Source organism: Arvicanthis niloticus, chromosome 3 (assembly GCF_011762505.2).
Source record: "Arvicanthis niloticus isolate mArvNil1 chromosome 3, mArvNil1.pat.X, whole genome shotgun sequence".
NCBI classification, from domain to species: Eukaryota; Metazoa; Chordata; class Mammalia; order Rodentia; family Muridae; genus Arvicanthis; species Arvicanthis niloticus.
The window spans coordinates 6,347,664-6,375,514 of NC_047660.1; the positions used below are offsets into that span (position 1 = coordinate 6,347,664).

Here is a 27,851-nt window from a genome sequence, read left to right on the forward strand (position 1 = left end):
GTCCATGGGTGGCATGTTGCTCACAGCATCAATCTCCCTCTCTAGTCTCAACCTTAGGTTTGAACAATGACCTGTTGGGCAACTTGAATTGGTGGCAGATCTTTCTGCAGCTGTCCTGGTTTCACCAGCTTGGCTGTCCGTCACAAGATAGGCAACACTATCCCCAAACAGATGGTATAAAGTGCAAAGAAGCAATGTGGGCTCCTGAGGTGTCCTCTGTGCTCTCTGCCTACCTCTGGCAGATTCTTCTGAGCTGCTTCTCACACCTCCCTCGCTTGGATCGCAGCTGGTTCAGTTTCTTTAAAACTGCCCAGTAAGACCCTCCCAAATAGAAGCCTTTTCTAGCTTCTCCACCTGCTGGTCAGTCCCCAAAGGTTCCTTGAGTCCAATTAGCCAGCTGCCTTTCCCACCCACCCGCAGCCCCGCTGATGAAGGCCTGGCAGACTCCTCTCCTCACGTCCTGCCCAGCTTGCCGATGCCCAGCCACTTTCCCCATCCAACTTCTCCACCCCTGGCAAGCTTGGGCCAAGCCCGGTCTGAGCTGAACCAACAGATTCAGAAATTTCTTATCAAATGGCCGTAGCACTCGTCAGTAGAGTAGGAAGATAAGAGCAGAGCCACAAAGGGGACCCAATGGGACTTTGGGGACATGGAACCTTCTAGGTCCCTTCATCACCGTTTCTCCTTCATTTTCTTTCACCTTCCCATGGAATGCTATGAGGTTTTTTTTTTTTTTTCCTCCAAAGGTGAAAATATTACAGTTGAATTTTCATTTCCTGTTTAACTTGTGATTTAAAAAAAAAAAGGAAAAAAGGAAAAAAGAACCCTGCAGATTTAACTAAGGATAAAAATAGCTCTGCTGTCTTAAAGTCATTAAGTGAACAAAATGGGCTCTTTGTGATCTCGGGTTATCTGGAAGCTGGCATCTGTCACCACTGTCTGTTCTCAACCAGAGGCGAGGCAGTCGGAACAAGGATTCAGTGCTTAATGGAACCTTGAGAGTAAGTGCTCCCACGTGCCCATCAGACCTGCCACTCTGCAGCAGCTGTCACCAAGTGGCTCCATAGCCCTCTGCCCACCACTGCTTTTTGCATAAACAGGTCTGCTGCGGTGCCTGGAGAGCCTTGCAGGGCTGACTGCTGTGCCCCATCCGAGCTGCACATCCCTGGGCGTGCCGCCCCATCCGAGAACCCAGGCACCTCTCACCTGGCTTTGCTGTGTCCATTCCAGCACTCCTCGTCGTTGGAGGTTCCTGCTGTCACACGCTCATCCTTGCAGATTGTGTAGGGCAATGCTGACCAGACCTTTTTAGAGAGCTTCAGTTTCTCTTTTATGTCTGTGACCTGATCAAGAAACCAAGAAAGAGTGTGAGGAGTCTTGTCGGGCTTTGCTTGCCTCTCTAGGTAAGGATGTGACAAACTTAAGGTGAGAGACCGTGGCCCCAAGCACAAACTACTGCTTTTAACAGAGAATGAAATCCCGCTATAGGATCCACTGCCCAGAAAGCCTCCCGCCTCCACTTCCCTCTTGCTTCTCCCAGAGAACACTCAGGCTACTGGCTCCCTGTTTCCCCTCTTCTCTGGCCTGTCCTTTGAATTAAAAACCAAAGAAGTGTCCCATCTACTTTTGAGCCACTCTACCACAGAGAGTACCTGTTGTAAACACCCTAAATACAAGTTTTAGATCACATTTCCCGGATGTTGGATGGAGGCCCCAAAACAGTGCACCAAGAGATAAAACACATTTCCCAACTGACTATCTGTGTCTGCGAAAGTCAATACTGTTGCTAGCTAAGCTAACTGTGAGACAGTTAAGCCATGCCAAGAAGCTTCAAAAGGTAGAGTGGGTTGAGACTCGGAGACTCGTGGGCACACACTTGAGACTTAGGCAACTCCCTCTCCCTCAAACCCCAGAATCCTGGCCTGGAACACATGCCACACTCCCCACATACAGAAATGTGACTTGTGGTCACAGGGCCCAGAACAGAGTTCTCCATGCTAATGAGGTATCTAGAGGCCCCGAGGGCTTAGCCAATAAGCTTCCCTTTCTAGACATTCTTTCCTGCAAAAGGTATTTAACCTAGGGTCAGACCTGAGAAGTGGGGTTGTGTCTATTTTCTACATGAATGGTCAATAAACAGTCTAGAACCATGTCTCTTTCATCAAGATGTGCCATGGGGAGGCATGAAGAACACATTTGACTATCCAGCCACAGCTTAATTTTCCTGAAGAAGGCCTCTCTGCATTCCCAGCCACAACTACTACCAAGTTAAGGACAATCAACACTGAGACAAGCCAGAGCTCTCCTGAGTTCCTCTCAGAGCTCCTCCTCTTACCCTCCCCACGCACAGTTAGATGCTGTCCTCAGCCTGTGGGTCCCTGACTCCATTCTCAGCTCTTTATAGACTCCCAATGATGCCTCGATATCCAAGAGTCTGAGAACCCCACAGCACTGGCCTTGTAGCAGGCCCAGGAACCCCCAAACCAGCTCCAGCTTTCCCACATTTCAGACTGAACTTTCCTACCCCTGGATCAGTGTCTCGGCACTTCCCCACAGCCCAGCACTCGCCTGGGACAAGAGCAGTCAAACTCCCAGTGTGCTCTGAGGTGGGTGGAACATGGACCCACAAAGACCTCTGCTGTGGTCCAGTCGACAGGCTCAGATGGAATGCATTTGGGTGGTGAGTGGTAAACTTAGTCCACCATAAATCTCTAGTACCCAAAGATGAAAGCCAGTCTAACCGTGAGCAACCGATGTAGCTCTGAGGGCTGCAGCACTCAGCACCTCAGTACTCAGTGCCAGTGTCGCAGGTTTTGTTTCAAGCTTAGCTCTGACCTCCTTCCTATCTGTGGGAAAGGGAGGGATAAGGATCTGATGTCATTTTGGCTCCATTACGAACATCCGGTTCATTCATTTGATGCAGTGTCCCAGTGGCCTGGCAATTCTTTACCAACACAGAGAAAATGCATAGGTGGATAACCTGCATCAGTTACAGGCTGCAGGGTCCTCACAAGTTAGCATTTTTGAAGTCCTGACCCAAAGCACCCTAGAATGTGTCATGATTTTCAGGTGAGATCCTGACAGAGGTGAGGAAGTAAAAGTGAGTCAATTTAGCTAGACTCTACGCCAGGAGGGCTGGGCGGAAGACGTGGACACGGAGAGGGAGAGAGGCAAGACACGGGAGGAGGTGGCCACTGAGGAGTCCAGAAGCCATCCTTTTCTGTGGCCATATTTCCTAAAGGAACCGATGATCACACACCGGGATGTCAGGCTGCTTGTTTCTCTGGCTCCCAGTTAGACTCAGACTGCGTGCATCCAAGGTCCACACAAGGACCTCATTACGTTCTGGCCAGCAGCCTCCTTTCCCTGTCTCATCCCTATGCTTTCTGAGGTAGAGATAGGGTTGGAAACCATCTTATCTTCAGGGGTCAACAATGATCAAGTGACTATTCACCCTGGTTTGCAACTTAGGGGACTCCGGATGCTAAAGTTATAGGAAAAGCCCCTGATAAAGCCCAGGGTGAGTTAGTGATGTGTATGAAACTGTGCTTGATAAATGTTCAACAAGACGCTGGTTTTAATTACCCCATTCTGTTCTGATTTCATAGACAATGTTACAAACGCTACATACATGTGAGTCATAGTAAAGGCTGCTGTGACACATGGGGCTGTCCCTGGCTGTGTGAGGAGCCCTTCATGAAGATGGGGTGTGGAGCTTCCCTGATTTGCTCACAGCACCACGTTTTACAATCAGGGCATGTTCTCTCTGGCATTTTGGTAACTGAACGTTTTCATTGTGCAATTCAAGGAGATAACAGCAAAGGAGCGTTGAGAAATGTAAATGGTGTTTTAACATTCTGCACGAGCACCCGGCAATTCACCTGCAGCCTGCAAAGTCGAGGCACACAGCTGAACAAATGGATGCTATTAGCCACCAGGAAAGGACACGCCTGTGGTGGGAAAGAACACGCCTGCAGTTTTAAAGGATGCTGGAATGATGGGAGCTTATGTCCAGTCTCAGGGAAGTTTTTCAATTTTCACATTGTTTAGAAAGACTTGTCTAATCCCTCTCGTTGTTTTGATCTCCAAATAGCACACATTACTGCTCTGCAAGAGCCCCGAGCTGTCTGTTTTGTTTTCTTGGAACGTAAGAGCATGAGGCTGTGAGGTAAGCTTTATGTTAGGAGTTCTCCAGAACACATGCATTATGGATGGTCACACCAATCTGACACATCCACGACACAAACTCGATGCAGACCGAAGCCAGTGGTCATTATAAAAGCTCCCTCTCTTCCTTTGCATCCCAGATGAGCTATTTTTGGATTCGTCCTCACAACTCTCCTAAGGACCAGAGAGACCAAGCATCACAGGACAAATGCTGACATGACAGTGTGAATGTTCTTGCCTATTTTTATTGACATTCTGAAGAATCAGCTTGTTGTTCCATAGGAACTTGATCCAAACATATACAGTTGGGGTTCACAGAAAAAACCCACGCCATCTTTTGGTACTTATCTGGCGTTTATTTTTGATACTTTGAACTCCTACCTTTCAAGAGCTGTATCTTTTAGTTTAAGGCTCATGAAAATGTCCATGGAAAGTTGGCCCCACAAGAAGACTGTGGAGTCGTTCTTCTGTCCAGCCTAATGGCACTCAGGAAGTCACAGCATAGAGAGGAAGGCCATAGGCATAATCAGGGAAGCCAGAGACATGTAAGACCAAGGGACAGGTAGGAGGCACAGCCAGCCTCTTCCATTTGATGATCTCACTTAGAAAATAAGCTGACCAAAATGTTTAACTTGAATCTCATGGAATTTCTGACTTAACTTCCAATTTACAGCAGGCACTGGGGATAGAAGAGGAAGCTGAACAGGAGCACAAATAATGATCAGACACATCTGGTGAATGAGACATTACATAAGACAACTGGTCTCAACTCTTCAAACGAGCATGAGTAAATAAATAAATCAATAAAGGCAGGAAGACTGTTCTAGATGAAAAAAAAAAAAAAAAAAAAAAAAAAATCCATGAAACATCCCAACCAAATGTCATATGGAAGACGTTGCTGCTGTCATAGATCTGGACGCAGGTATCCAATTGTAGGAGAGTGTTGAGATAATGGGGCAATTTTGAATATAGGAGAGATACAAGATGAAAATATGAAAGTACTGCTAATTTTCTCAAGTGTAGTAGTGATCACGAGGCTGTGAAGAAATCTCTTTCAAGAGACTCACGCTGAGATATTTAGGGATAAAATGTCCTTATGACTTTTATTTATTTGGAAGGAGCAAACAAAGCCAAAGCCCCCAGTCACGATCGAATCCGTTAGAGGAGGATGCTAGCGTTGATCTCTGTAGCCATTCTCTGTAGAAGTGTCTGAAAAAGTAAAAGTGCTGACACAATTGGGGGGGGGGGATAAAGTCATCTTGTCAGGAGTGCAGCTGTTAGGAATGTATGTAGAAGTCACCGTCTGAGTGTGTGATAAGAGCTCTCAAGCTGCTAAGCCTCTCAAAGCAAGCTTCACAACTTCATCCTGATAAACTATTGTTGCCACACCCTGGGCACAACAGGGACACAGAAGCCTTGAGCAGCTAAAGCTGTCTTGTCACGTATTTAGTAAGTGGTAGAGACATAGTTTTACGTGTAGACCTTGGTATAGTTGCTCACAGGTGTCATTGCTGACTGTCTTGGCCTCCAAGCCTCTGGCACTGGTGCTGAGATTTCTGTGTGTATCTCTGTGGATGCAGGAGTGAATCACTGTGATTCAGGATGAAAACACCGACACTCATGTTTCTACTTTCAAAATATAAAAATGCAAGAGGAATTAAGCACTCCTAATATTCCACATAGAGTTAATACTTCAGCCAGGCTGTGTGGCGACAGACTATTTTTCAGCTGTAAGATGGAACAGGTAAATCTTCCACAGTAGGAAGTGTGGCACTGTATGTGTGGGCCCATGCATGTATGGATGAGATTCTGTGGTTTTCATGAACTCATTAAATGGAAGAGTGAGTTAAAAATATCTTTTGAAGGGAAACTTTGGGCTTCTTTTAAACAATGAGAGCATAGGAGAAGAATCGATGGTAGGTTGAATACAGAAGTATTCCCTTGGTTATGAATTGGTTCTAAGACCCTTATGGATATCCCAGACTCTACACAACACTAAGTCGTGTGTGTGTGTGTGTGTGTGTGTGTGTGTGTGTGTGTGTGTTTTACCTCTACATGCATACCTATGATAAAGTGTAACTTATAAATTACTCATATTAAGAACTGACAATAGCTAATATTGGAAATGGAATAAAAATGGAATCACAGCATTAGGATATTATAATAAAAGTTAGGAGAGCATGGCTGCTATCAAATCACCTTACTATGCTGTACTGACATTTCCTGTCATGGTATGTGGACTGATGCAGCACAAACATTAGGAGCTAATGTGACATACAGATGTAGGTGTTCTGTCCTGTTAGGCTACTGTCCAGTGTTTCCTGATTTCTGAGAAGTAGCATCTGCATTGAGTGTTCCCTGATCATAGTCATTACAGTGTATCATTATATACTGGATATTACAGTGTACTATTAGATACTTGATATTACAGTGTATCATTAGATACTGGATATTACAATGTACTATCAAATACTGAGTATTACAGTGTATCATTAGGTACCAGATATTACACTGTATCATTAGATACTGGACATTACAGTGTACTGTTAGATACTGGATATTACAGTGTATCTTTACATACTGGACATTTCCATGCCCATTAGATACTCGATATTACAGTGTACAGTTAGGTACTGAATAATGGAAGGCATATTGTCTTATGCAAGATGGACCAGCCCATTGTGATATGAATCACCCTACTCAGAAAAGCATTCAATATAAAACTTACCAATTCAAAGCACAATCATCTATAAGTAACTGACATAGAAAGTGAGCTCATTGATAAAAGAAACTATATTCCTCTTCTTATGCTTAAATGTTTATTCTGTGGCTAGAGGTGTTTTGTCTGCATGTATTTCTGTGCATCACATGTTTACTGCCCATGGAGTCAGAAGAGAACATAAGATGCCCTGGGACTGGAGTTTCTGAATGTTATAAGATACCATGTGGGTGCTAGGAATTAAGCTGGGTCCCACAGAAGAGCAGCCAGTGCTCTTAACTGCTGAACCATCTCTCCAGTCCTCTTCTCAAGAGCGTACTTTTTAAATTTGACACCCAGTTGTATATATTTGTGGCATGCCATGTGGTCTTTCAATATAGGCTTGTATCATCTCCTGCTCAAGTCAGGGTCAGTTTATCTCTTCAAACATTTGTCATTTCTGTGTGGTGATTGCTGACACACTTGCTTCCTCTCCATGCCTCTGCAACATATGAAGTAAAATAAAAATTCTTTGTAACTTAGCCGCAGAGGTTTTTGCTTTGCAAGGACACACAGCATATAATACATGAGTTCAGTAGGGGTATTATATAACTTAGGCATAAATTATTGCCAGTATCCAAAATGTCTATGATCTTGAATATTTTGCTGATGGAAACACAGACAAAAAAAAAAAATAGAGCCTGCTTGCCTATAACACAGAGGCTCACATGACTTACTTGAAATTGGTGATTTGGCAAGCAAAACAATCAGTAATACTTAGTTAGTTTAATGAGACAGGAAGTAGAAGACAATTTTCATTCGATAAGTTGGTGGAGTAAAGAAAAGAAAGAAGAAAAGAAAAAAAAAAGCTTTCACTGCCAACATTCCTTCATCAAGCGCTTCTGCCTCTGTATATGTCAGGGTTCCTGCCAGGGATGGATCGTGCACCGCGGCTGCCCTTGGATGGTGTGCACTGTTTGGTGGGTGTGGATAGATCTGTGGTAGACACAGTCCTGAGGAAGTGGAAGGCTGTGAGAGTCTAGATACCGATTTGTCTGGAAGGCTTTCTGGGGAATACTGTATTCCCTCCTAAGCAAGTAAGGTTTTGCTGATATTTTCTCTTTGTGACTGTTGAATCCCACTATGGGGACAATTAGGAAGCAGGCTAATTAGTAATTCTATCCAGAGGGCTTAAAACGAAAAGCACAACACGTCCTCTCGGTTTTCATCCCCACGATGATTTTACCTATGCAGAATGGCTGCTTGCAGCCTCTGCTCTGGACTTTGCTAAAGAGCCGCTGGGTATCCATGGCTCCCAGGAAACATCTGCTCCACGAACCAAGACTCAGCAAACAGCACTTAGTGTGCACCAGGTGCTTAATAAATATTTGTTGAGTGAACATGTACATGAACAGCGTTGCCAATTATCTGCTAAGGGGAGTAAGATTTTTAAGAAAACATCGATTATCTGTCAGCTACTGCCATCCAGACTTTTCTTTGGAGAGTTGGAAAGATGTGGGCAAATTCAGTCAGGTCTTTACTAACAGCAGGAAGGGATCTCAAATGCTCCTTCAACCCTCTAAGCAGGATTACAATGAGAACTCACTGTAGATGTCACTGCTGGTGTGACTTATGTATGGTCTGGGAGGAGCGGCCCAGGGACCATAAAGGTAATCCTGGCTTGTGGATAAATCATGAGAATTTAAGTAAAAATGGAAGCACTTCCATCTTAAGTCGTCTTTGGGATCCTGCACAGCACTTACAATAGCTTCTTTTTGGTTTTGTAAGCAAGATATCTGCCATGTTCTCATGGGGGTTGCTTTTCAACTATGTAAGCTCTGTTGTTGCTAGTGAGGATTACTTGATGGGGCACATGTGACTTTGTTCTTCTCGAAGAGATTTGCTCATGACAGCCTGTCCATTCGCCAAGAGTCTAATTCTGTTTACCTGGAAACCCTTCCTTCTTCTGGGTCTGTCCCGGGGGGCAGCCACATCGAGAGGGATACCTGCTGTCCTACACCAACCACCCCTGGACCAGGATCTATTCTCCTAGCTACCTGTTGTGAGCAGCTGGCCTCATGCCCTGTTTACTTATGACTTAAGAAGCGGTTCAGTGTGCTTACTTCATCTGTATAAAAACATAATGTAATCAGATGTAAATAATATATACCATATCTTTAGAAAAAAAATAGATGATTAATATTTAAAGGGCTATACACTAAATAATATATAATGAGGGGAAAAACAATGTAAATATTTTATAGGCTGAAGGTCATTTGTTAGCTTTGGAAAACAGTCTGTTTAACAAAACAAAGGCAGTCTGGCCAGTCCTCTACTGAGGTAAATTAAGAGAAAATCAGTGTATTTAAGTGTTTTGGAGCGGCAACCTTGCCTGGACTTACTTTCAGAAAAGAGTCAGCTTGTCCTTCGGTCCTGATTTCTCTACTAACTGTGAGCCTGCCTTGAGAACCACGTCATGTTTGCCCTTCAGTGATGGAACAAGTTCTGAGAACCTATCTGTTTGCAGCTTCTTCCATCCGCTTGAAAACATGTGGAATCTGGACTGTTTCAATTTCCTGAATTGCAGAGAGAGACTAGTTTTTCCAACCTGGCCATCCATGAGGAAGGCAGTCTCAGACAGAAAGTAGGATGTAGCCATGCTCTGTGAGGAAGCATACTTAATTTATGTTGTAAAGCTCAAGTTCACGTCTTCTGATCATCACTCTTAACGTCTTATCACTTACCAGTTTTCAACTTTAAATTTCTTTTTTAGATTGTATGAAACTCTTTGGCATTGCTTTTCGGTGTCTCAGAGTGTCTCTGTCTGTCCTACAATGTTTAAGTTTTATAACACTCTGTAGAGAAATTGTTTGTACCATGTTTCCTTTCAGGAAACTTGCAAATAAGTCTTGGGGGTGACAGCAGGGGCTCTGTTGAATCCAGCCTGTTGGTGAAGCTAAAGCAGATTTGCCCACATAACACACCCAGCATTCTATTGTGTCCTTAAGTCACAATGCGACTTAAAAACAGCCCCACATTCTGGGCTCCCAGGGAACCCAGTAACAGTGCCTAGTCTATTGCTGTGTGACATATTTTCTCTCCTGTGGTATGGCACTTGTAGCCTTGCTCCCTAAGGAGACACACACTGGAGCATTTTGTAGGAAAAAAATAGGAAGGATAAAAACTCAGGAGGAGGTGAGTGAAGCTTTGATGTTCAAAAAGACAATGCTTAGTTCTGTTGAGTTTCTCTGGGGATCTGGAATTGGATGAAAAGGTTAAAGAGTGAATTATCCCCTCTGGCTTCTGGTTGGGAGTTTCTTAGCTGAATGATCACACTCTACAAAGGGCATGACCCCAAGAAGACAGATAGAATCTTCATCAGGCAAAACAATGCTCCTCAAAGTGAATTAAATGTTGGCAACATCAGAGATAACTTCCTATGCTGTTCAAGTAAGTTGTGTGTGTGTGTGTGTGTGCATTAGAAAGAAAAGACATCAAATGTTCACATTTTTGTTCGAACCTAATGGTTTAGTTGTGCCCCGTTACCTGTGATCTCATGTTCCAGACAAGAAAGTAGAGAAATAGTGCCACATGTCCTTGAGAAAAGGCACAACTGGACCTTGAGCTAATACCAATTAAATTAACAGTCAAAAGAAAAGGGAGATCATTTAGTCCCCAGAAATACACTCAAAATCAGAGACTCACTTTGCCCAGTGGCCTCTTCAACATTGTTTTCTTTTTGCGACTGAAAATTATGAATGACTTCAAGGAGTGGTTTTCTGATTGAATTGTCAAATTTTAAAGCAGAGTGCCTATGCCCCAAAGGTTTTAGAAGAGTCACAAGATTTGTCTAGACTCCTTTTCAGTGGTCTCTATGACCTCCACTGGGGTCTGGAGAAAGAAGGCTCCGCGATTGAGCTGAAGCACTGCTTCTGCCTTCTTTGTTCCAAGCATCTTTACGGATATCCTGAGCACAGACAAGGGGGCAAGCCCTTCCTCTTCTGTCTGATGCTAACATGCAGAGACCCCCGGCTCTCTTGCTTTTCCTACACATTCACGATCCACTGCTGGCTTGTTTTCTACCAGTCACACCCCCTTCTGATGCATTTCTGATCTCGGGTCTGAGTGGCCTTTTTTTCTCTTACTCTGCTTTGGACAACAGGTCTTTTCTTGGCTAGCTCTGGCCTCGTGCTCATTTTGTTGACGTTATTTTGGCTGAGCAGACACAGACATCTCCAAGGAGCTGCCATGATCTGTGAATTGTGACAAGAGCGGATTCTAAATTAGGTTATTAGAGATGCAGTCTTCATCATGTAGGACAGGGCGATCTCAGGTGTGGTCTCACACAAAGAGAATGAGTTCAATATTTTATCAGTGTGCTGAGGCACATGAATCAGGTTCGTATTTAAACCTGAGTTCTGCCCCCTCCGACATTGCCATAATCATGGAATGACAATCTTGGGAGGTTCTTTGTGGTACAAAGAATGGGTTTCTCTATTTCCTATTGTAGTCAATGAGGTCAGGGCCCTGGAGTGGGACCCTGAATAAGATCAATCTAGGGATTAATTAGGAAACTAATGATTTTGTCAATGTAGAAAAAGGTTGAAAGTTTTGAGCATCTAGTTTTGCTGAAAATTTTTCTTTGCCAACTAGTTCTTCTCTGTGTAACTCCTTCAGAGAGACTTTGGTGACATCCAGGAAATTGAAACAGAGGCCCAATTTCTACTTCGGTATGTGACAGACATAAAAATGATTCTGCTAAGCACATAGCCTCCTGAAGTTACTCTTAAAATATTGAAATTTCATCTTCAGGAAATGAAACCCAGGATATCACATGCATGTCTGCTAATTAAAAAAGGAGGAAGGTGGTGGGGAGACAGCTCAGCTGGCAAGCGCTTGCCTTTAAAGCAAGGCAGCCCCGGGTTTGCCTCCCAGAATCCAAATGAGACCCATGGCAGGTACAGCGGCATCCATGAAACCTCAGTGGCAGGGAGGTGGAGATAGGCAGATCTGGGGCATGCTGGTCGGTACATCTATCTTAGGTGGAAAGTTCTAAGCCATCGGAGATACTCTATTTTACAGGAGAAGCTTGGCATTCCTGTGGTGACATCTGCAGTCACCCTCTGGCCTCCAAATGCGCCAGCTCCCTGTGCACCCACTTACACATAAATGCACACACATGGTTACTCTCTAGTCTACACACACACACACACACACACACACACACACACACACGGGGTGGAGACAGGACATGACTTCACATGGGGTACTCCTCAGAATTTGTCATTTATTTCTGAATAATTGAAGCTTTCTTTACTCTTCCACAAGACATCTGAGTAGTTGGCACATACTTGGGCCTACTTCTCTGAAGTGGCAACGGGTGCCTGGAACCGAACAGAACAGGAAACAAGACATATCTTTTGGCTCAGCCGAGCGTGGTGGAGTGGATCGCGGCCTTCCTCACTGAGATCTTATAAACCTGGTCTACTCACCAGCAGGAGCTCAAAAGATGAATGCCCAGGGGAAAGCCGTTTAGAGGCAGCGCTGAAGAGTATTCGATGGATTGTAGGTGCAAATCAGATTTATCTGTATTCTAAAGCCACTTAGGGTAGACGAAGGTTGTCCTAAATCTTTTATGGAATAGGCAATAAAAAGAGCGTAAATCTCGTTTGGATGCCTGGGATTTGATTTACTCCTAACTGTGTAGACTGGTGCTGTGTACAGCATAATAAATGCTACTTTTGTATCAATTCTTTCAAATCTGTGACACAACATAAGGTTATTCTTTATGGGTTGAGCTGTGAATCGGGTTGAGTTTAATTATCAGTGACCTGGGCTTGACGGAATTCTGAAAACTGGAGAAGCATATATACATAGCTCCAGGAGTGGGGACCACAGCACTCCTGGTGTAAGCTTTAACTCAAGTATGAGGCTCTGCAAAGGCGAGGAGAGGGTCTCCCAGGCTCCCTTGGGTCTTTGCTATCTGTGATGTCAGATGTTTCTCCTCCTAGTCTTGAAGGAACACTGTGGCAGGGCCACTGGTCCTTAGGTCACAGTCCAGGAGGAGTATGTCCCATCTGCCAGTGCAACGGCTGGGTTATGTACTCAGTGGAGAGTGTAGGAAGGAAGGGAGGGAGGAAAGAAGGAAGGAAGGGAAGAAGGGAAGAAGGAAGGGAGGGAGGAAGGGAAGAAGGAAGGGAGGAAACTGAGTAGGCAGGAGAGGGCATAATTCAGAATCCCCAGATGAAATTGAAGGTGAACTTGGTGGCAAAGACCTGTAATCCTAACAGTTGGGAGCCCAAGGCCAAGACAGCTGCATTTGGATTGCCTTTGGAAGGAGTGTCTTTCTTGTGGGGTCAATGAGTGATCACTTCAGCTACAGACATGCGCAGGCACCTGTGTAGAATACACAATACCCCAAGTGTTTTACGTTCCTGAGCATGCAGTAACAGACAAGTCATAGACCTGCCTTCAATCCACCGACTGCTCCATGGAGTGCATATGTTAATAACGAGTGGCCTCTACATTTAAGGCATGGACCCTGTGAGAAGACCTGACGTATTATAAAGGAGGGGATGGGAGGAGGTGGCAGTTGAACTGGATCTTGAGGAACCAGTAAGTGTCTCCTGGCAGAAGATCTGAAAAGATTTGTTTGTGACAGGACCCCTGAGCTGAGAGAGTTCATAGAAGAGAAGTGTCTCCTACACAGAAGGAAAACCATGGAGGTATGCGTGCTTCTCTGTGACTTTGGCCAAGTGGTCTAATCTCATTAGGAGTTGGCTTCCAAGTGGAAGAGAGTCCTCCCTTCTGGAAACACAGCCCACTTAGGGATTTAATAGTTTAGTGAGTGACTATGTTGCTAAGGTACTTGGGACTGGAAGTTCTTAACGAGGAGACACATCACCACAGGGACAGATGGTGTAGGGTGACTTGACTGTACTCTTTCTTGGAAATCAAGCTTTTACCCCTGTGAGGTAAATTACCTGTTCCTGGGAGCCATCTGGTATCTTAAAGATCCAATTTACCCCATGGGGCACCAACCAGGGTACGCGTCAATGCCTCATATGATTAGATCCAAGAGACACCAGAGCACTCGGCCTCCACCTTTACAGTGTAAGTTGGCAGAAGATAGACACCATGGGTACACTTTGTCTTTTACCAGGTACAGAGTTAAAGGCTAGCCATCTACAGCTCCAGGGTGAGGAAAAACAACCGTGAAAGCTGGATAAACAACAGTTCTAAACGGGGAGTGTTCAGGTATTTAAGATAGTGATGTTCACTAGAAATACAAAGCGAACTACAGATGTCACATACGTATGTGATTTATAAATTTCCAGCTGGTATAATAACAAAGTAAATTGAAACAAATTTTAAGAATATGTTTGGAGACAGGAATGTTGGTGCATGCTTTTAACCCCGGCACTTGGAAAGCAGAGGCAGTGGGCTCCCTGTGAGTTTGAGGCTAGCCTATTCTCATAGGGCCAGCAAGGGCTACATAGTGACACCCTGTCTGAAAAAAAAAAGATAAATAGAAAGATTATAGGTAATATACTTGATTTAATCCAACATACCTGAGGTGTTCTGGCTTTATCATATAGCAATGGGACATGCTATGTTCTTTTTTGTGCTAAGTCTTTGCAATCTGGCTTGCACTATAAACTTACAGTTAATCTCAATTTAGTCTAAGACATTTCCACAAGAGGCTGATGGCTGCCATATTGGATGGCCACAGCTACCCCCCACCCCCCAGTCAGCTGTCCAGAGCCCACTAGCAAATTGCAGAATTAAAACAGGGCTGCAGTAGATGCCACATGCGATCCAGCCTACTTTCAGGATGGTTTCCATTTACATAAATGGGAACTTGTTGGATCAGACTTGTGACATCTGTCACTATTTTGCCTACAGACAGGATTTTTTTTTTTTGCTTACATTTCTTTCTTTCTTATTGAAGTATAACCATCATCTAGTAAAGGACACACATCATAGTTCGATGAACTTCCAGCACGATGTTCAAGTGACAAGCCACCGAACGTATGAAAGTTCTTTCTTAAAAATCGATGTTTTAAAATGTATTTTATTTTTAGTTCTCTCTCTCCCAGTCTCTGTGTATCTGTGTCTTTGTCTGTGTATGTCTCTGACTCTGCGTGTTTGTTTGCAGAGGTCAGAAGCAGGCGTCAGATGCTCTGGAACTGGAGTTCCAGGTGCCTGTGAGACTCCTGATGTGAACAGGGGAAGGCAAAAGCAGCAAGGATTCACAATTGCTAAGCCACCTCTCCAGCCCCTGGGAGTTCTTAGATAGGGAAATCTGTTTAAAATTTTTTTGTTCAATCTTCTTGTTGCCATACAGTTCTAGCGAGGAGCAGTTTCTTATCAGCTCACTGTAGTTGGGGATTTTAAGTACATTTTGAACCAGGTGTGTGTACAAATTTAAATTTAAAAAAAGCTATCATAAACTAGACATTAAAAGTTGTGCAAAACAGCTTGACAGCTCACTCTTTTCGCTCAAGCCAACAGAACCTCTCTTGCAGTCTGTTAAAGGAAAAAAAAAAAGAAAAATACCCCCCCCCGCCCCCTCAAAAACCCCCACACTCACTGTGGCCACCAGATGGCAGTGTTGTTCAACCTTTACCCTCCTCCCTTTTCTCTCCCCCCCCCCCCCCTTGTCCCAGGGAATAAAACTGTAGATTGTTCCGCTGCGTATTAAACTGACAACCCTGTTATTTTAAACTTGAAACTGACAGGCTGTTATTTTAATGAGGTCTGCCAGAGCCAAGGTTAACCAAAGCTTTATTTCCCTACAAAATGTTAAGGCCACAGCTCTAAAAGGGGGCTGTGAAATTTTATGTTATTGATACTTGCTCTGACCGTACAAGTTCTAAGATATTTTTGACGGGGAGAACTATGTGACGAATATAGACATATGTTTACACAGAGAGCCCAGTCCGGCATTACAGCCAGCTCACATTTCCCCCAGCTGGTCTTTTCACTTTAAGTTATATTCTTGTAGAGAAGAGAAAAACGATTTTTTTTTTTACAGTTATCCATTTTAGTCTATTTTGAAGCTCAAGTGTATATTTTTAGCACTTTGACTTTCTAACTTAATGAGTCAAAGGGAAATTTGCAGCTTATTTCAATTTCATTAATATTCCTAATGAAATCAAAGGCACTATTTGATTATTTCTGTGAAAGGGGCTTAGAGCTGGAGCAGCAAAGGCAAGCTCGGAGGTTCTCGTATAATGGGCACTTCTACAGTGCGTGATTGTTAATGGCACTATAATTTATTTCCTTTCCCTTGAAATGGATTTTTGGGTTGATCAAGAAAGTATTTTAAATCAGTTGCTAACTGGGACACTATTAAAAACAGAAACCGCCTTTTCCCAAGAGATTTTGCTAACATTTTTTTACACTGTATCTCTAAACCTGCTTCAAAAATAATTTTTAAATATTTAACCAGTCTTCTTGTGTGGAATTAGGAATGTATGGCTCACACATGCGCCGTCCACTCCACGTTTACAGAGTTTACTTGGAATGCATATGGCCATCACCATTCCTTCTTGTTGACCCGCCCGCTAGGTAATGCTGCAAACTCTTGTAGCTGTTTGACTTCTAAACCGAGCCTCAGATCAATGAGCTTCATGTGTTGCCAGTTGAATTCAACAAACACTTCCTGCAAATGTCCTAGGTAGGAGAAGCTGCGACTGGTATTTATAAAAGCCTGGTTGTTCTTGGGGCCACCGGTATAATTTTCAGGACCAAATGCAACAGTAAATGGGTGGGTTTGTTATTCAACACTGTTTAGAGTTTCAACGTGCTGGAGCTGGCAAGATGGCTCAGCAGATACTGGTACTTGGGATGACGTAGCCTGGGTTTGATCCCTGGAGCCACATAAAGTTGGAAGGCAATAATTGACTCACCAGAGTTGTCATTTGATCTCCATATGCATGCCTTAGCCTTGTCAGCACATTCCCCATCATCCCCCCCCCCCCATCAAATACACACACACACACACACACACACACACACACACACACAAATCAGGCCTGAAAACTCTCAAGTGGAGCCTGTGTCCCTGTCCAGGACTGTGTGCCCTCAGAAGCTGAACTCACCTTCAGCATATTATGATTATGATCTTGCTGGGTCTATCTGAGGTTCACAAGCAGGATCTGACATGGATGCTGTTATCATGCTGACATCAGCACTGATGGTCAACACACCTGTTAGATCTCGGTTGGGAGACCACATGACTTCTGATGCACAGAGACCTATGGTGGCACTGGTTTGGTGTTATGTCAGCATGCACTTGCTGTGTGGCAGGCACCTTGTGAGGCTCTTCCTCATATCTCCCTGTCAATCATCATGGCCTCAGAGGAACCATGAGGAATGGCATCACCCAGCCTTGGCCACATGGTACACACATCAGAGTTTGGATAAGAGCAGACATGGAGGTCCACGGTCTGCATCTCACATAGACTCCAGCAACAGAGCAGGGGACTACAGGGTGGTGGTGCATTCCAGAGCCCTGGGATGCTAAAAATGATGGAAAATACACTGCAGGGGAGGTGGGGAAAAGCAGGTGTTCTGGAAACCTTGGTACCCCACCTCCCACCCCAAGCCAGGTGATTAATCCAAGATAATTCTCTGTATTTTCCCCCACAGTTACTCTAGTAGTTCTCCAAATTAGTTCATCTTTATAATGAACTTTTTATAATACCATGTGGTTAGAGTTACTCATTGTCTGTAACCATATTCTTTGTTAGAAGGCTCCATTACAAATAAAAGACCACGTGGCTTGAAAGCTAACAGCCCAACCTGGAGGTCCAAAACCAGAAGGAACAAGCACCATTTGCCCAGTGTCTCTTCTTGTTTGCATAACAATGCGCTATGATTGTACTTCTGTTCATGTGTTCTTTTCTATCATCTATCATCTGTCTGTCTGTCTGTCTGTCTATCTATGTATCTATCTCCTATCATCTTATCTCTCACATTCCTTCTATTTTTCTATTACTTTTAGTTTTGATTTATTTGCTATTTTGAGATGGTCTCATGTAGCCCAGGCTGGTCTTGAACTCACAATACAGCTGATAGCGGCTTGACTCTTGGCTCCACCTTTCAATTACTGAGACCATCATACTTTGCTCAAGGTTTTGGTTCTTCTTTTTTCTTTCTTTCCTTTTTTTTTTTTTTTTTTTTTTTTTTTTTTACCATTATTATTATCTCTTAAAAATCAGCAACAATAATGATTTTCTGTTTTCTCATTCTGCACTGAGAACATTGTAAATGTCTGCCAGGCCCTTTCTGTAGCATCCCAAGATGGAAGCTCTAAAAGACCCTCCTTGCTTTAAAATGGAAAATGTGTTCTCCTTCTGGATTTTTAATTCATAAAACAGCACAGGCCAGCTCCTCCCCAGGGCCTGCATGACAAAAGACGAGAGCCCTCCATTTGTGTTGTAGACAGAGGTTGGAAATCCAGCTCCACGTATCCGATGGACTGTATCTAACAGAATCACATTAGAATCCTCTCCTGGAGACGATTTCTCTTATGAAATGGAAAGTAGTAAAGAAAACAAAAGTTTCATTGCCTCGCCGCGGGAACCCGCAGGGACGGATGCAGCTCCGCATTTCCCCGCTACACTGTACTTGGGAATAAGGTTGAGGAGCCAGGCAGTAAATCTGACCCAGCCAAATCCTAAGCACTTGGAGAAATCACCTTTTCATTGCAGATAAGTGTAAAAACAGTACCAAAAGCACACTGGGATCCCAGAGATGAAGCGCCAGGGGCTTGCTGCTAATAGACTTGGTGGCTAAGCACTTTGAGAATAACCATCAACACTCCACTGCAGAACCTCAGCACAAGCAGCACAGAATGTAAATAAGTAGAGTCAGGGTTGTGTCTTCTTAGCCTCGATCTTGAGTTGTTCATCTGGTCCCTTTGGAAGAGCCGCGCATTACTCCTGATAGTCAGGGGAGCACAGGGCAGTGACTACTGAGTTTCATGAGAGTGGGGTCCCTGTGAATAGGAACAGCCTCGACCTAAGGGACCTTTGTGAGTTCCCAATTTGATGACTGTATCTTGGAAGAAAAGGAAAGCTGGCTTTTAGACAGAGTTTTTGTTTTCTTATTTTTTCCCAAATTATTTCCTATATGGCAAGCTGTCACAGCCATCGGAACAGAGCTACCTGTGTTTGTAGCTTGAAGGGAGAACTCTCTATTTGTCATGGAAAGGTTCGGGAAGGCTTGGTTTCTGGTTTTTCATGCATTAAAAAGTCATGAAAATTCTAAAGTTAAAATTTCAAAACAAACAAATACCCATTTTTAATCAAATGGCTAGGACTTGTTTCACAAGAGCCTGTAATCTTAGTCCCGGGGAACTGAGGCAGGAGGACTGAGTATCTGTGGCTAGTCTGTGTTATATAGGAAGACCCTACATCGCACCTAACAAGGAAAGGCACAGCTCGTGTTTGACACAGTTTTTTTCTATACAAGGTGGTGGTGGAGGTCTTAGGAGTTTCCTCAGAATAAACACAAGTGGGTGTTACTTGTGGGAGGCTCTTAGTGGGGAGACACTACTAAGTATCCTCTCTTTGTTATATATGTGGCCAAGAAGAAAGTCTAAACTTGAAAATAATTGAACTTACATCCATAATTTACTTTTTTTTTTCTCTTTAAGTAGTGTGTCAGTGTTTGTGGTTTAATGTTTAACAGTCCCTCAAGAACAGCCTTAAAACCTGGAGAGACCACAGAAACCATATAGTAACCTTACCAACTAAGAAGCCTTTTCCAATCAAATGGCTAGGACGTAGGTGGCCCTGGGGTCCTGTGGCCACTAGGAATCTTCATTTCCAACAAGTACCCCTTACCCTCTGCACACACATCAACTCTCTTGCCCAGGATGGGTGAGAGTAGAGACCCGGAGATGGAGCAGGAGACAAGGTGATCTCCCAGGGCGCAATCAGCAACCTCGGGTCTGTCTTCTCTGACTGAAAGAGTTTTTAAAATTTCAAATGTAACACAGCTTCTTGTGTCCACCTTTTCATTTCTTTTATGACCTCAAGACAGGTTCTTAGGACGAGAGAGGCGCACTGAGTTTTTAGTCTTTATCTTCTTCATTTAACTTTTTTTGGTGCTCTTATATTGCCATAACCTTGTGTGTGATCTATTACCTTTAAGGGCAACAGGAGTGGCTATACAGCTGTGCTTATCATTCTATTAATTATCGACCATTAAACATGATTTCTATGTGAGATATTTCATCAAACATAGGAGCTAGAAAGATGAAAAGCACACTGCTTCCCTCCGAGCACCCTTTCCTGTGGGGAGGTGTGCACATCAAAAGTATGGCACAGTGCAAAATTAAAGTTGGTAGGAACTAGAGGGAGAAAGATAGGACGGAGTTCATGTGGAGGGGTCACAGTGTTGCTATTGTTGTTGTTGGTGATGTGTGCATGTGTGTGTGGTGAGTGTGTGTGTGTCTGTGTGTTTGCGTGTGGTCTGTGTGTTGTGTTCCCAACTAAAACAAATGATTTCTGCTTGAAGCCAGTTAAAATGAGAGAAAACAGGAAAGGATAAGGGTACTTTTCACAATAAGGTAAGGAGAGCTTAGCGGGTTAAATCAGGGTCAACAAAACGAGGTACCTGGTAATAGCTAAGAGTTTCAGCTACTTAAAAAGCAAACCAATCAATTTCCAGAGAAGGAGCCAGAGGGAGAATGGCATTTTTGATGTCTGGGTACATTCAGTTGGCCAAGAGCTTAATGGCACCTTTAATTACAGGAGTATAGACATATGTGTTTGTGTCTTATAGACCATTAAGTAGCTCCTGGTAGATGAGAGGCAGCAGGTGTCTGAGAGGTACCGAGGAAGTGTCCCTGGTACTGCTAAGGGTTTGGCGAGAGGTTCTTGTAGGGCTCTATTTGAGCTGGGTCTTGACAAATGAGCTGCTTTGTGTTGGGAGGATGGAGTGCAGTCCATCTTGGAGGGTCTGTCTTAGTTAAATCTTCAAGAATAAGCTAGGAATGAGTGAGAGAAGGAAGGGTGGAAAAGTGAACAGGTCAAGACCTTAAGAGGTGAACTTTTTATATTCAATGTCTCATGCAGAGTCCTCTTGGGCTTGGAAAGTATTTTTCAGTCATTGAAACGGCAGAACCTAGATTACAGAAGTAGGAGCTTTTGCTACAGAAGTGGGTGGATCCCAGCAGATCCCATAGGATTGGAAAACCTACAGTGAGCAGGGGAAGCTCATAAGACTGGGTTGCAAAGCGTGAGGGAACCGCCCAGGCGAGGACAAAAGGGAATGAATGATTCTGGAAGTGCACCCAGCTGAACTGTGGTCTGGCTGATGATGGTGGGCAGATAGATACGCCGCACTGTGCTGGTCCTGACATCACAAGCTGACTGGTAATTCTATAGCACGCTTTCCACTTTAGTTAGATGAACTCCTTAGAACTCTGTTTCCCTCTCAAGTACTTCCCGCTTGCTCGAACCTTTGCCCATGCTACCGAGGAGTATTTTACTATGCTGAGCGAGATGTCCTTCCTTCCTCCCTTTCTACATTCTCTTCATCCTTCCGGGCAAAGATTCTGCAGGCTGAGGGAAGTTGGGGAGTAGGCTGGGCTGAGTTTTTTCATCCATCAGTGTGTTCTACCATTCCTTGTACTTTTCTGGTTGCCAGGGACAAAGTAGACAGACTGAACAAGGACACGTCCAATCACCATGTAGTGGAGGATGGCCTTGACCAATCACTATATAGTGGAGGATGGCCTTGACCAATCACCATGTAGTGGAGGATGGCCTTGACCAATCACCATGTAGTGGAGGATGGCCTTGACCAATCACCATGTAGTGGAGGATGGCCTTGACCAATCACCATGTAGTGGAGGACGGTCTCGAACCTGCGATGCTTATGCTTCTTCTTCGCTAATGCTGGAATTTCAGGCACCAGGCCTATAGTTTAGTCTACTGCTGAGCCACTCCCAGTTCCATTCATAGTTCTAAGCTCAGATTGTTTAATATTCATTGTCCAACGTGAACACTGTGTAAACAGTTGTTACAGTGATTTAGTGAATAGCGATGACAAGGTCCTCATATGTTCAGAGCAATATATATATATATATTATTTTTTAGATATTTTTTGATCCAAGCTTGGTGGAATATGTGGATGTAGACCTATGAGTACAGCATTAATGTCTGGGCTAATTAACAGTCCAAAAAGTTTAATTAGTGCTGTCAGGTGACTGGTTGAATTTTCAGCATTGACGATTTCTGGAATTTTAATTTTCAATATGCGTGCTCACTGCTCCAGGCCTAAGGGATAAGTGATGCTTTACTGAATTTGCGATGGCGCCATCGAGAGAGGGATATATATGTTCTCACACTTGCCTTTTCCCCAGTAACGTGTTAATTAGCAGAGAGGCCTCATTACACTCCGAAAGCAGACTTTTTGCTGACCCAGATCTGGACTGTTTTATTTTCTTTTTCTCTCCCAAATCCCCAATTGAGGAGAGGTATCTCATTTTCTTCAGGGTTCAGGGATGAGGAAGGGTAAAACAATCTCACGTTACAAACACTCATGATTTGTCAAACATTAAAGTTAAGGAAAAAAAAAAAACCAAGGTTTGGATAAAGGTGTTGAAGAGGGTGTCTTGGCAGGAGACTGTACATTTACCTGGACAGCTGTGCTGGTTCCTGGTCTACGGCAGAGTATCAGCACAGAGTGCCTCAGCTCAAGAATGTCATGCTTTGTGATGGTGTGTGTGTGTGTGTGTGTGTGTGATTCTTACAAACTTGAATTCCTCTCCTTTCTCATCTTGGTGACATGTACCTGCCTCTGCTTCCAGAGCACCAAGAGAGGAACTCATGTGTCCTGACTGGCATGCCACACCAGTGTCACCATTCCGTGTGTGATAGAGATCACAGTGATCTTTACGAGGTGTGCACCTAAGACTCCAAGAATAACGAACGTCCATCCTTCCCAGCCTAGGGACATGTGGGTTCTAAGCAGATACCTCTAAGTGCTGAAAACCCACACCAGGGATGGGAAGAGCCCTGGATAGGCTTAGGAGGGAAAGCGACTTCCGGTTGTACTCTGCCAATGTGCTGCAATCTTATAGGATGAAGTGGGGCCATGAAGTATGAGAGACTTTGCTCTCGTCTCTCAGCTTCTGTGATGGCTCCTCTAGCCAGGACTAACTGGAGCCCTTAGAGGCCTTGGATACACTCTGAGTCACCAGGCTTCCAGGGTGGAGCAGGCTGGTGACAGGGAGAATGGTTCTTCAGGGGCACAGAGAAGCCGCCAGTCCCATCTGTGTGTGTGCAGTTTCATGCTGGCTTCTTAGTTTCATGCTACATACATAACACAGTCCTACTGCCAAGTGGCAGTGCTGAATGTCTCAGCTTGAGGAGTGCAGGGAGTGACTCAGGTAGCTGCAGGCCAGTCCAATCCCCTTCCTGCCAGCATTACCAGATGCCCACTTCATCTGTTACCTCAGTCTATTTCCTTAAGGAGGGAGCCATCTCAAGCCTACAGCCCTTATGCCTTTCCCCTGCTTTGCTGCTCTGCACACAGGGCAAAAGCCACTCTTCTGTAATACGGAGGAGCGTGGAAGACCTGTGCACAGCACCCCAGGAAGCTCTAGCCTGCCACTGCTGAACCCTGCTTCCCCACCTCTAGGTCTTGTTTTTCTGTCTATGTTTCTTTGCTTCTCCTTTCCTCGCCCTTTGTTCTCTGTTTCCAAGGCTTCCTGGCCCTGTGGTTTAATTACCCGTCTGCCCTTGCCTCTCCAAAATCGTCTGGAATGTTTCTGAGACATCCAGTGCTGACTCAACCCTATCAGGGAAATTCATGAGGCTACGCTACAAGGATCCGATTCCCTTAGTAACGGCCCTTCACTGTTTCATGTCTGGTTATTTTTATTTAAATCGGAGACAGAGGGAGTTTGTGTGTGGTGGGCTAAGGTCAGAGAGGGCAGCTCAGACCCATGACCTAGCCACAGATTCACATTTTTAGGAGCTTTGGCAGTTGAGCTGATCCCCCAATTCAGGCAAGGGCTGATTGCTATTCCTCTTGGCCTTGGGGGATAAGGAGGTGGGTCTCCCACTCTCAACCCCCTGGAGATTGTGGGTGAGTGAATCTGAGGCTCAATCACAGGCCCAGATGTGGCATCTTAACTCTCTGGAGTCTCCCATCACTTTCTTGTATCTTTGCGTTCCCACAGAAGTCACTGGTGCTCCAGGAGCTGGTCTGTCTCAGAACCAGTGTGATGTGGGACGGCTGTGTGCAGCTCTGCCTCCTGAGGATTCACTCCAGGCAGATTTGGTTTGCAGAAAGTCTCATTAAGCAGTAGAATGCAGAGGGATCGCCACGGAGCTGGGTCCCTAGGCGGTGTTTCACGGCAGCTTGGGGAAAAGTTGCCATCCATAGACTTTTTATCACGACTTTATCTTTACGGGGCTCCCTCTCTTCACTTCTCTCCTTTGTGTTTTTGGTTTGAGTAGGTGCTGCTAACCTTTTCTGTGAGAGATCCTTGTGTAAATATATTCTGTATATAGGAAGTAAGTGTGGTAGGTACTGAAACATAAATGCAAACTCACGTGCTCCTTGTCCGGAAAGTCTGCTTACTCTGTGCATTAACAGAACTTCCCTTCCCCTATCCAGACTGTCTCTCTCTGTCTCTCTCCGTTTTTTCTCTCTCTCCTCTTTCTCTGTGTGTGTGAGTGAATGTATGCCTCTGTGTGTGTCTCTTTCTCTCTCTCTCTCTCTCTCTCTCTCTCTCTCTCTCTCTCTCTCTCTGTGTGTGTGTGTGTGTGTGTGTGTGTGTGTAAGGCAGAGGTCAATGTTGGGTATTTTCATCAATCATTCTTGCAGTCTCTTTTGAGACAGGATCTCTTGGTTGGATCAGGAGCTAACTCTCACCAGTTGGGTTAGTCTGGCTGCCATGTAAGCCTCCTGGCTCTGTTTCTCCAACACTGGCACTGCAGAGGTGCACATGTCCCTAGCTTACTTGCTGGGTTCTGCGGGATAGAACCCGGGTCTTCATGCACAGCAAGCTTTGTACCAACCGGGCCATCTCTTCAGACCACAAACATTACATTCTTAAAATCACAGTCTACTAATGTCAGAGACTCACGCAGGGTCTGCCCTGTGCCTGAGAAGGTGACATTTGTCTGGGGATCTCTTGCCCACTGCTGACTCCTGTTCTCTATCTTCTCCTGTTTACCCTTTACGTTCTGCTGAGATATCAGCTGCTCCTTGTGTGTTTTCTAGCTTCCCAGAGTGACCTAGAAGATGCCCCACTGGATCTGTGTACCATTCTTCCTTCCAGAAACTTCCACAAGAGGGATTTTCCTTCCATTCTGTATAGAGCAGGGAGATGAATAGATTACTTTTTCCAGGTATCACATAAGTGTTTATATTTATTTGCATATGTTCACATATCTGTAAGATCATATGTGCCATGTTCATATATCACATATATCATGTATATGTCTTATACACACATATATGTCTTATATATACATATTTTTATATATGTGTCTTAACAGTGTCTTTTGGAGAAAGTGATACAATTCAAAGACAAATTATCTTGCCTTACGGCAGGATCCACCACGGGCTGCCAACTTGATTCTCCAATGGGTGAGCCACTTTTCAAATTGCCCCATGTGCTGTGACTGCTCCTTCCCTTGGGGTTGGTCTGTAACTTTCTATGTGTATCAGGTTGGCCTTGAACTCCCAGTAATCTTGCCTCTGTTTACCAGTGCTGAGATTACAAGTGCTGTGTCCACAGCCAACTTACTTTCCTCATTTTGACAAGCAGCCAGGCACAGAGATGTTTCCCAGAACCGAGTTTCTTACACCTCTTGGGATCATCCTGGACCCATAGAGGACTTTTAAGAATACCACGTCTGGACCGGTATCCGTGGAGAAACCACTCCATCTGGAATACAACCTGAGTGTGTGGAATTTTTAGACGTCCCAGGTGGTTGGTTATCCTATGTGGCCAAGACTGAAATACCCTGCAAAAGAAGTTGTCTCTGGTTTGGAGATGGGAGGTGGGACAGTGAGGAGGGAGACGCTGTGAGACTCAGCCACCAGGTGTGTGAGATTGGAAAGACCACATCCCTTAACAAGAAGTTTTCAACATATGCAGTTTGTTTGCCTTGAAGAACAGCAGGGCTTCATGTTCAGCACTAAGCCTCTCAGTAAGAACAGTTCTGCCACCACAGCTACCAAAGTGAAATCTCTGAGAAACTTCTTGCCTTGGACTTGAGAAATCTTAATGAGATACTGAGTACATTGGATGAATATAGCATTAAAACCTAGAGGAGATAAAGACAGATTCATAAGGAATGTTTTCTCCAGACTGTGGCAGTAGCTTATGTCACTTGATTTAAGTGCTTAGAAGCCATTACTGTGACTAAGAAAGGTCTCTTGAATGAAGTGGCTTTTGAGTTAAACATGGAAGAAGTGGCATGTTGTGACTGAGAATGAGGTGACGTCTAGGTACAGCAGCAGCAAGGACTGCTGAAGAGCAGAGGCCATTCGGAGAGCGGCGCATGTGCTCTCCTGTAAAAAAGAAGTTAGGAGTAGAGCTGTGGACCAGAGACTGGAAAGGAGGTGCCCTGTGGAATACAGAGGCGTTAAAGCTGGTGCTACCGAGCTGGGGATTCCTCCACAGGTGATGTAGACTAACTACAGCCGGGAATGCAGATGTTCCACGGTGAGATTGGTGCTTCAGAGAATCGGTGCAGGGTGAGCATTAAAGTTGGTGATGAGAAGGCTGGGCACAGTGAGAAGATGGAGGCCACCAGGTTAACAGGAGCAGTGAGGGCCAGAACAGTTCTAGGCCAGTGGCAGGAAAAGAATAAAATGTGTATGTAGTTGATACGTTTCAATGGTAGAACATACAAGAATTTATATGGTACACTACATGGTTTGGGGTGGTGAAGAAGAGGATTCAAAGCTAACCCTGGAGGTTTTTCCTGGGTGACATGGCCTCTAGGAAGCTCGCCCTTCCCACAGGCCTCAAGCAGGCACTGTGAGGATCGTCCACACTCTTCACTACTTTGTCAGGCAGGCACAAGTACTCACTGGCCAGACAGGCATCTGTTGGAATGCATTCATCAGTTGTCTGAGGAGGATCTGCAGGACACTGAGCAGTGTTCAGTAGAGGTGATTAGGGGCTTGGTTTATGCCATGTTGAATTTGGAGTTTCAACTGGGCATCAGGTAGCTGGGACTATCAGCGTGAGATGCAAGATGTTGCCCCTGAGGACTGTAATGATCGGTTTCAAGAAGTGAAGTTTCTAACTGAGGTTTCAGGCTGTACACACTAAGGAGCAGCTAAAGACAAGATTAGCACAGGCTGGGTGCCAGATGACTGGTCCAGAAACTGTCACAGGGACTGCCAGGAGGAATATGTTTGATATACACAGGACATTCTAGAGTGTGCGAAGGGATAGGTTCTGAAACTGGGTTTGCGAGGATGAATGTCCATATGTTAGGAAGAGAAAGTAAGAAAAGAAGCCCAAGTTAGAGAAAGACAAGAACCAGAGGAAATGGGCAGGGATACGGGAGTGTTTTTGAGATTTTCTTCACTCACAGGAGCCAGAAGCATACAGTGTAGAAGCATGTCAGCCATGTAAAACCCATCTCTACCTCAGGCCCCTTGAACTACCTACATTCCACCGAGATGGCTGGGGGGCTTGGAAAAAAGTCTCTCAAGTCAAACAAGTAGGTCACCTTCGCTGCACTGCAGGATCTGCATGTAAGAATACTGTTTGGATATCAGTGGAAGGTCACAGGCACCCAGCATGTTCCCTTTGGTGTGGATAAGTACAGCAAGTCCTGAGACACTTACAAGTTAAAGAAACCCTCTCAAACAAACAACGAGGCACAAGTACAAACTCTGAAACTTCTAATTCTAGCCTACTTCATGCCAGGGCTGCACTCTTGTTGGAACTTGGTAATGCCTGGCATTACATGAATGGCTGGAC

General features: G+C 44.6%; 1 protein-coding gene across 1 annotated transcript in view; it reads right to left on the reverse strand.

Moving 5' to 3' along the window:
- Positions 1–27,851, reverse strand: part of Gpc6 (glypican 6) — a 1,004,917-nt gene that overhangs the window by 26,137 nt on the left and 950,929 nt on the right. The window contains exon 7 of the mRNA XM_034498066.2: positions 1,207–1,343. Coding sequence (XP_034353957.1) covers positions 1,207–1,343 — 137 coding nt within the window. The remainder of the gene's footprint in view (positions 1–1,206; positions 1,344–27,851) is intronic.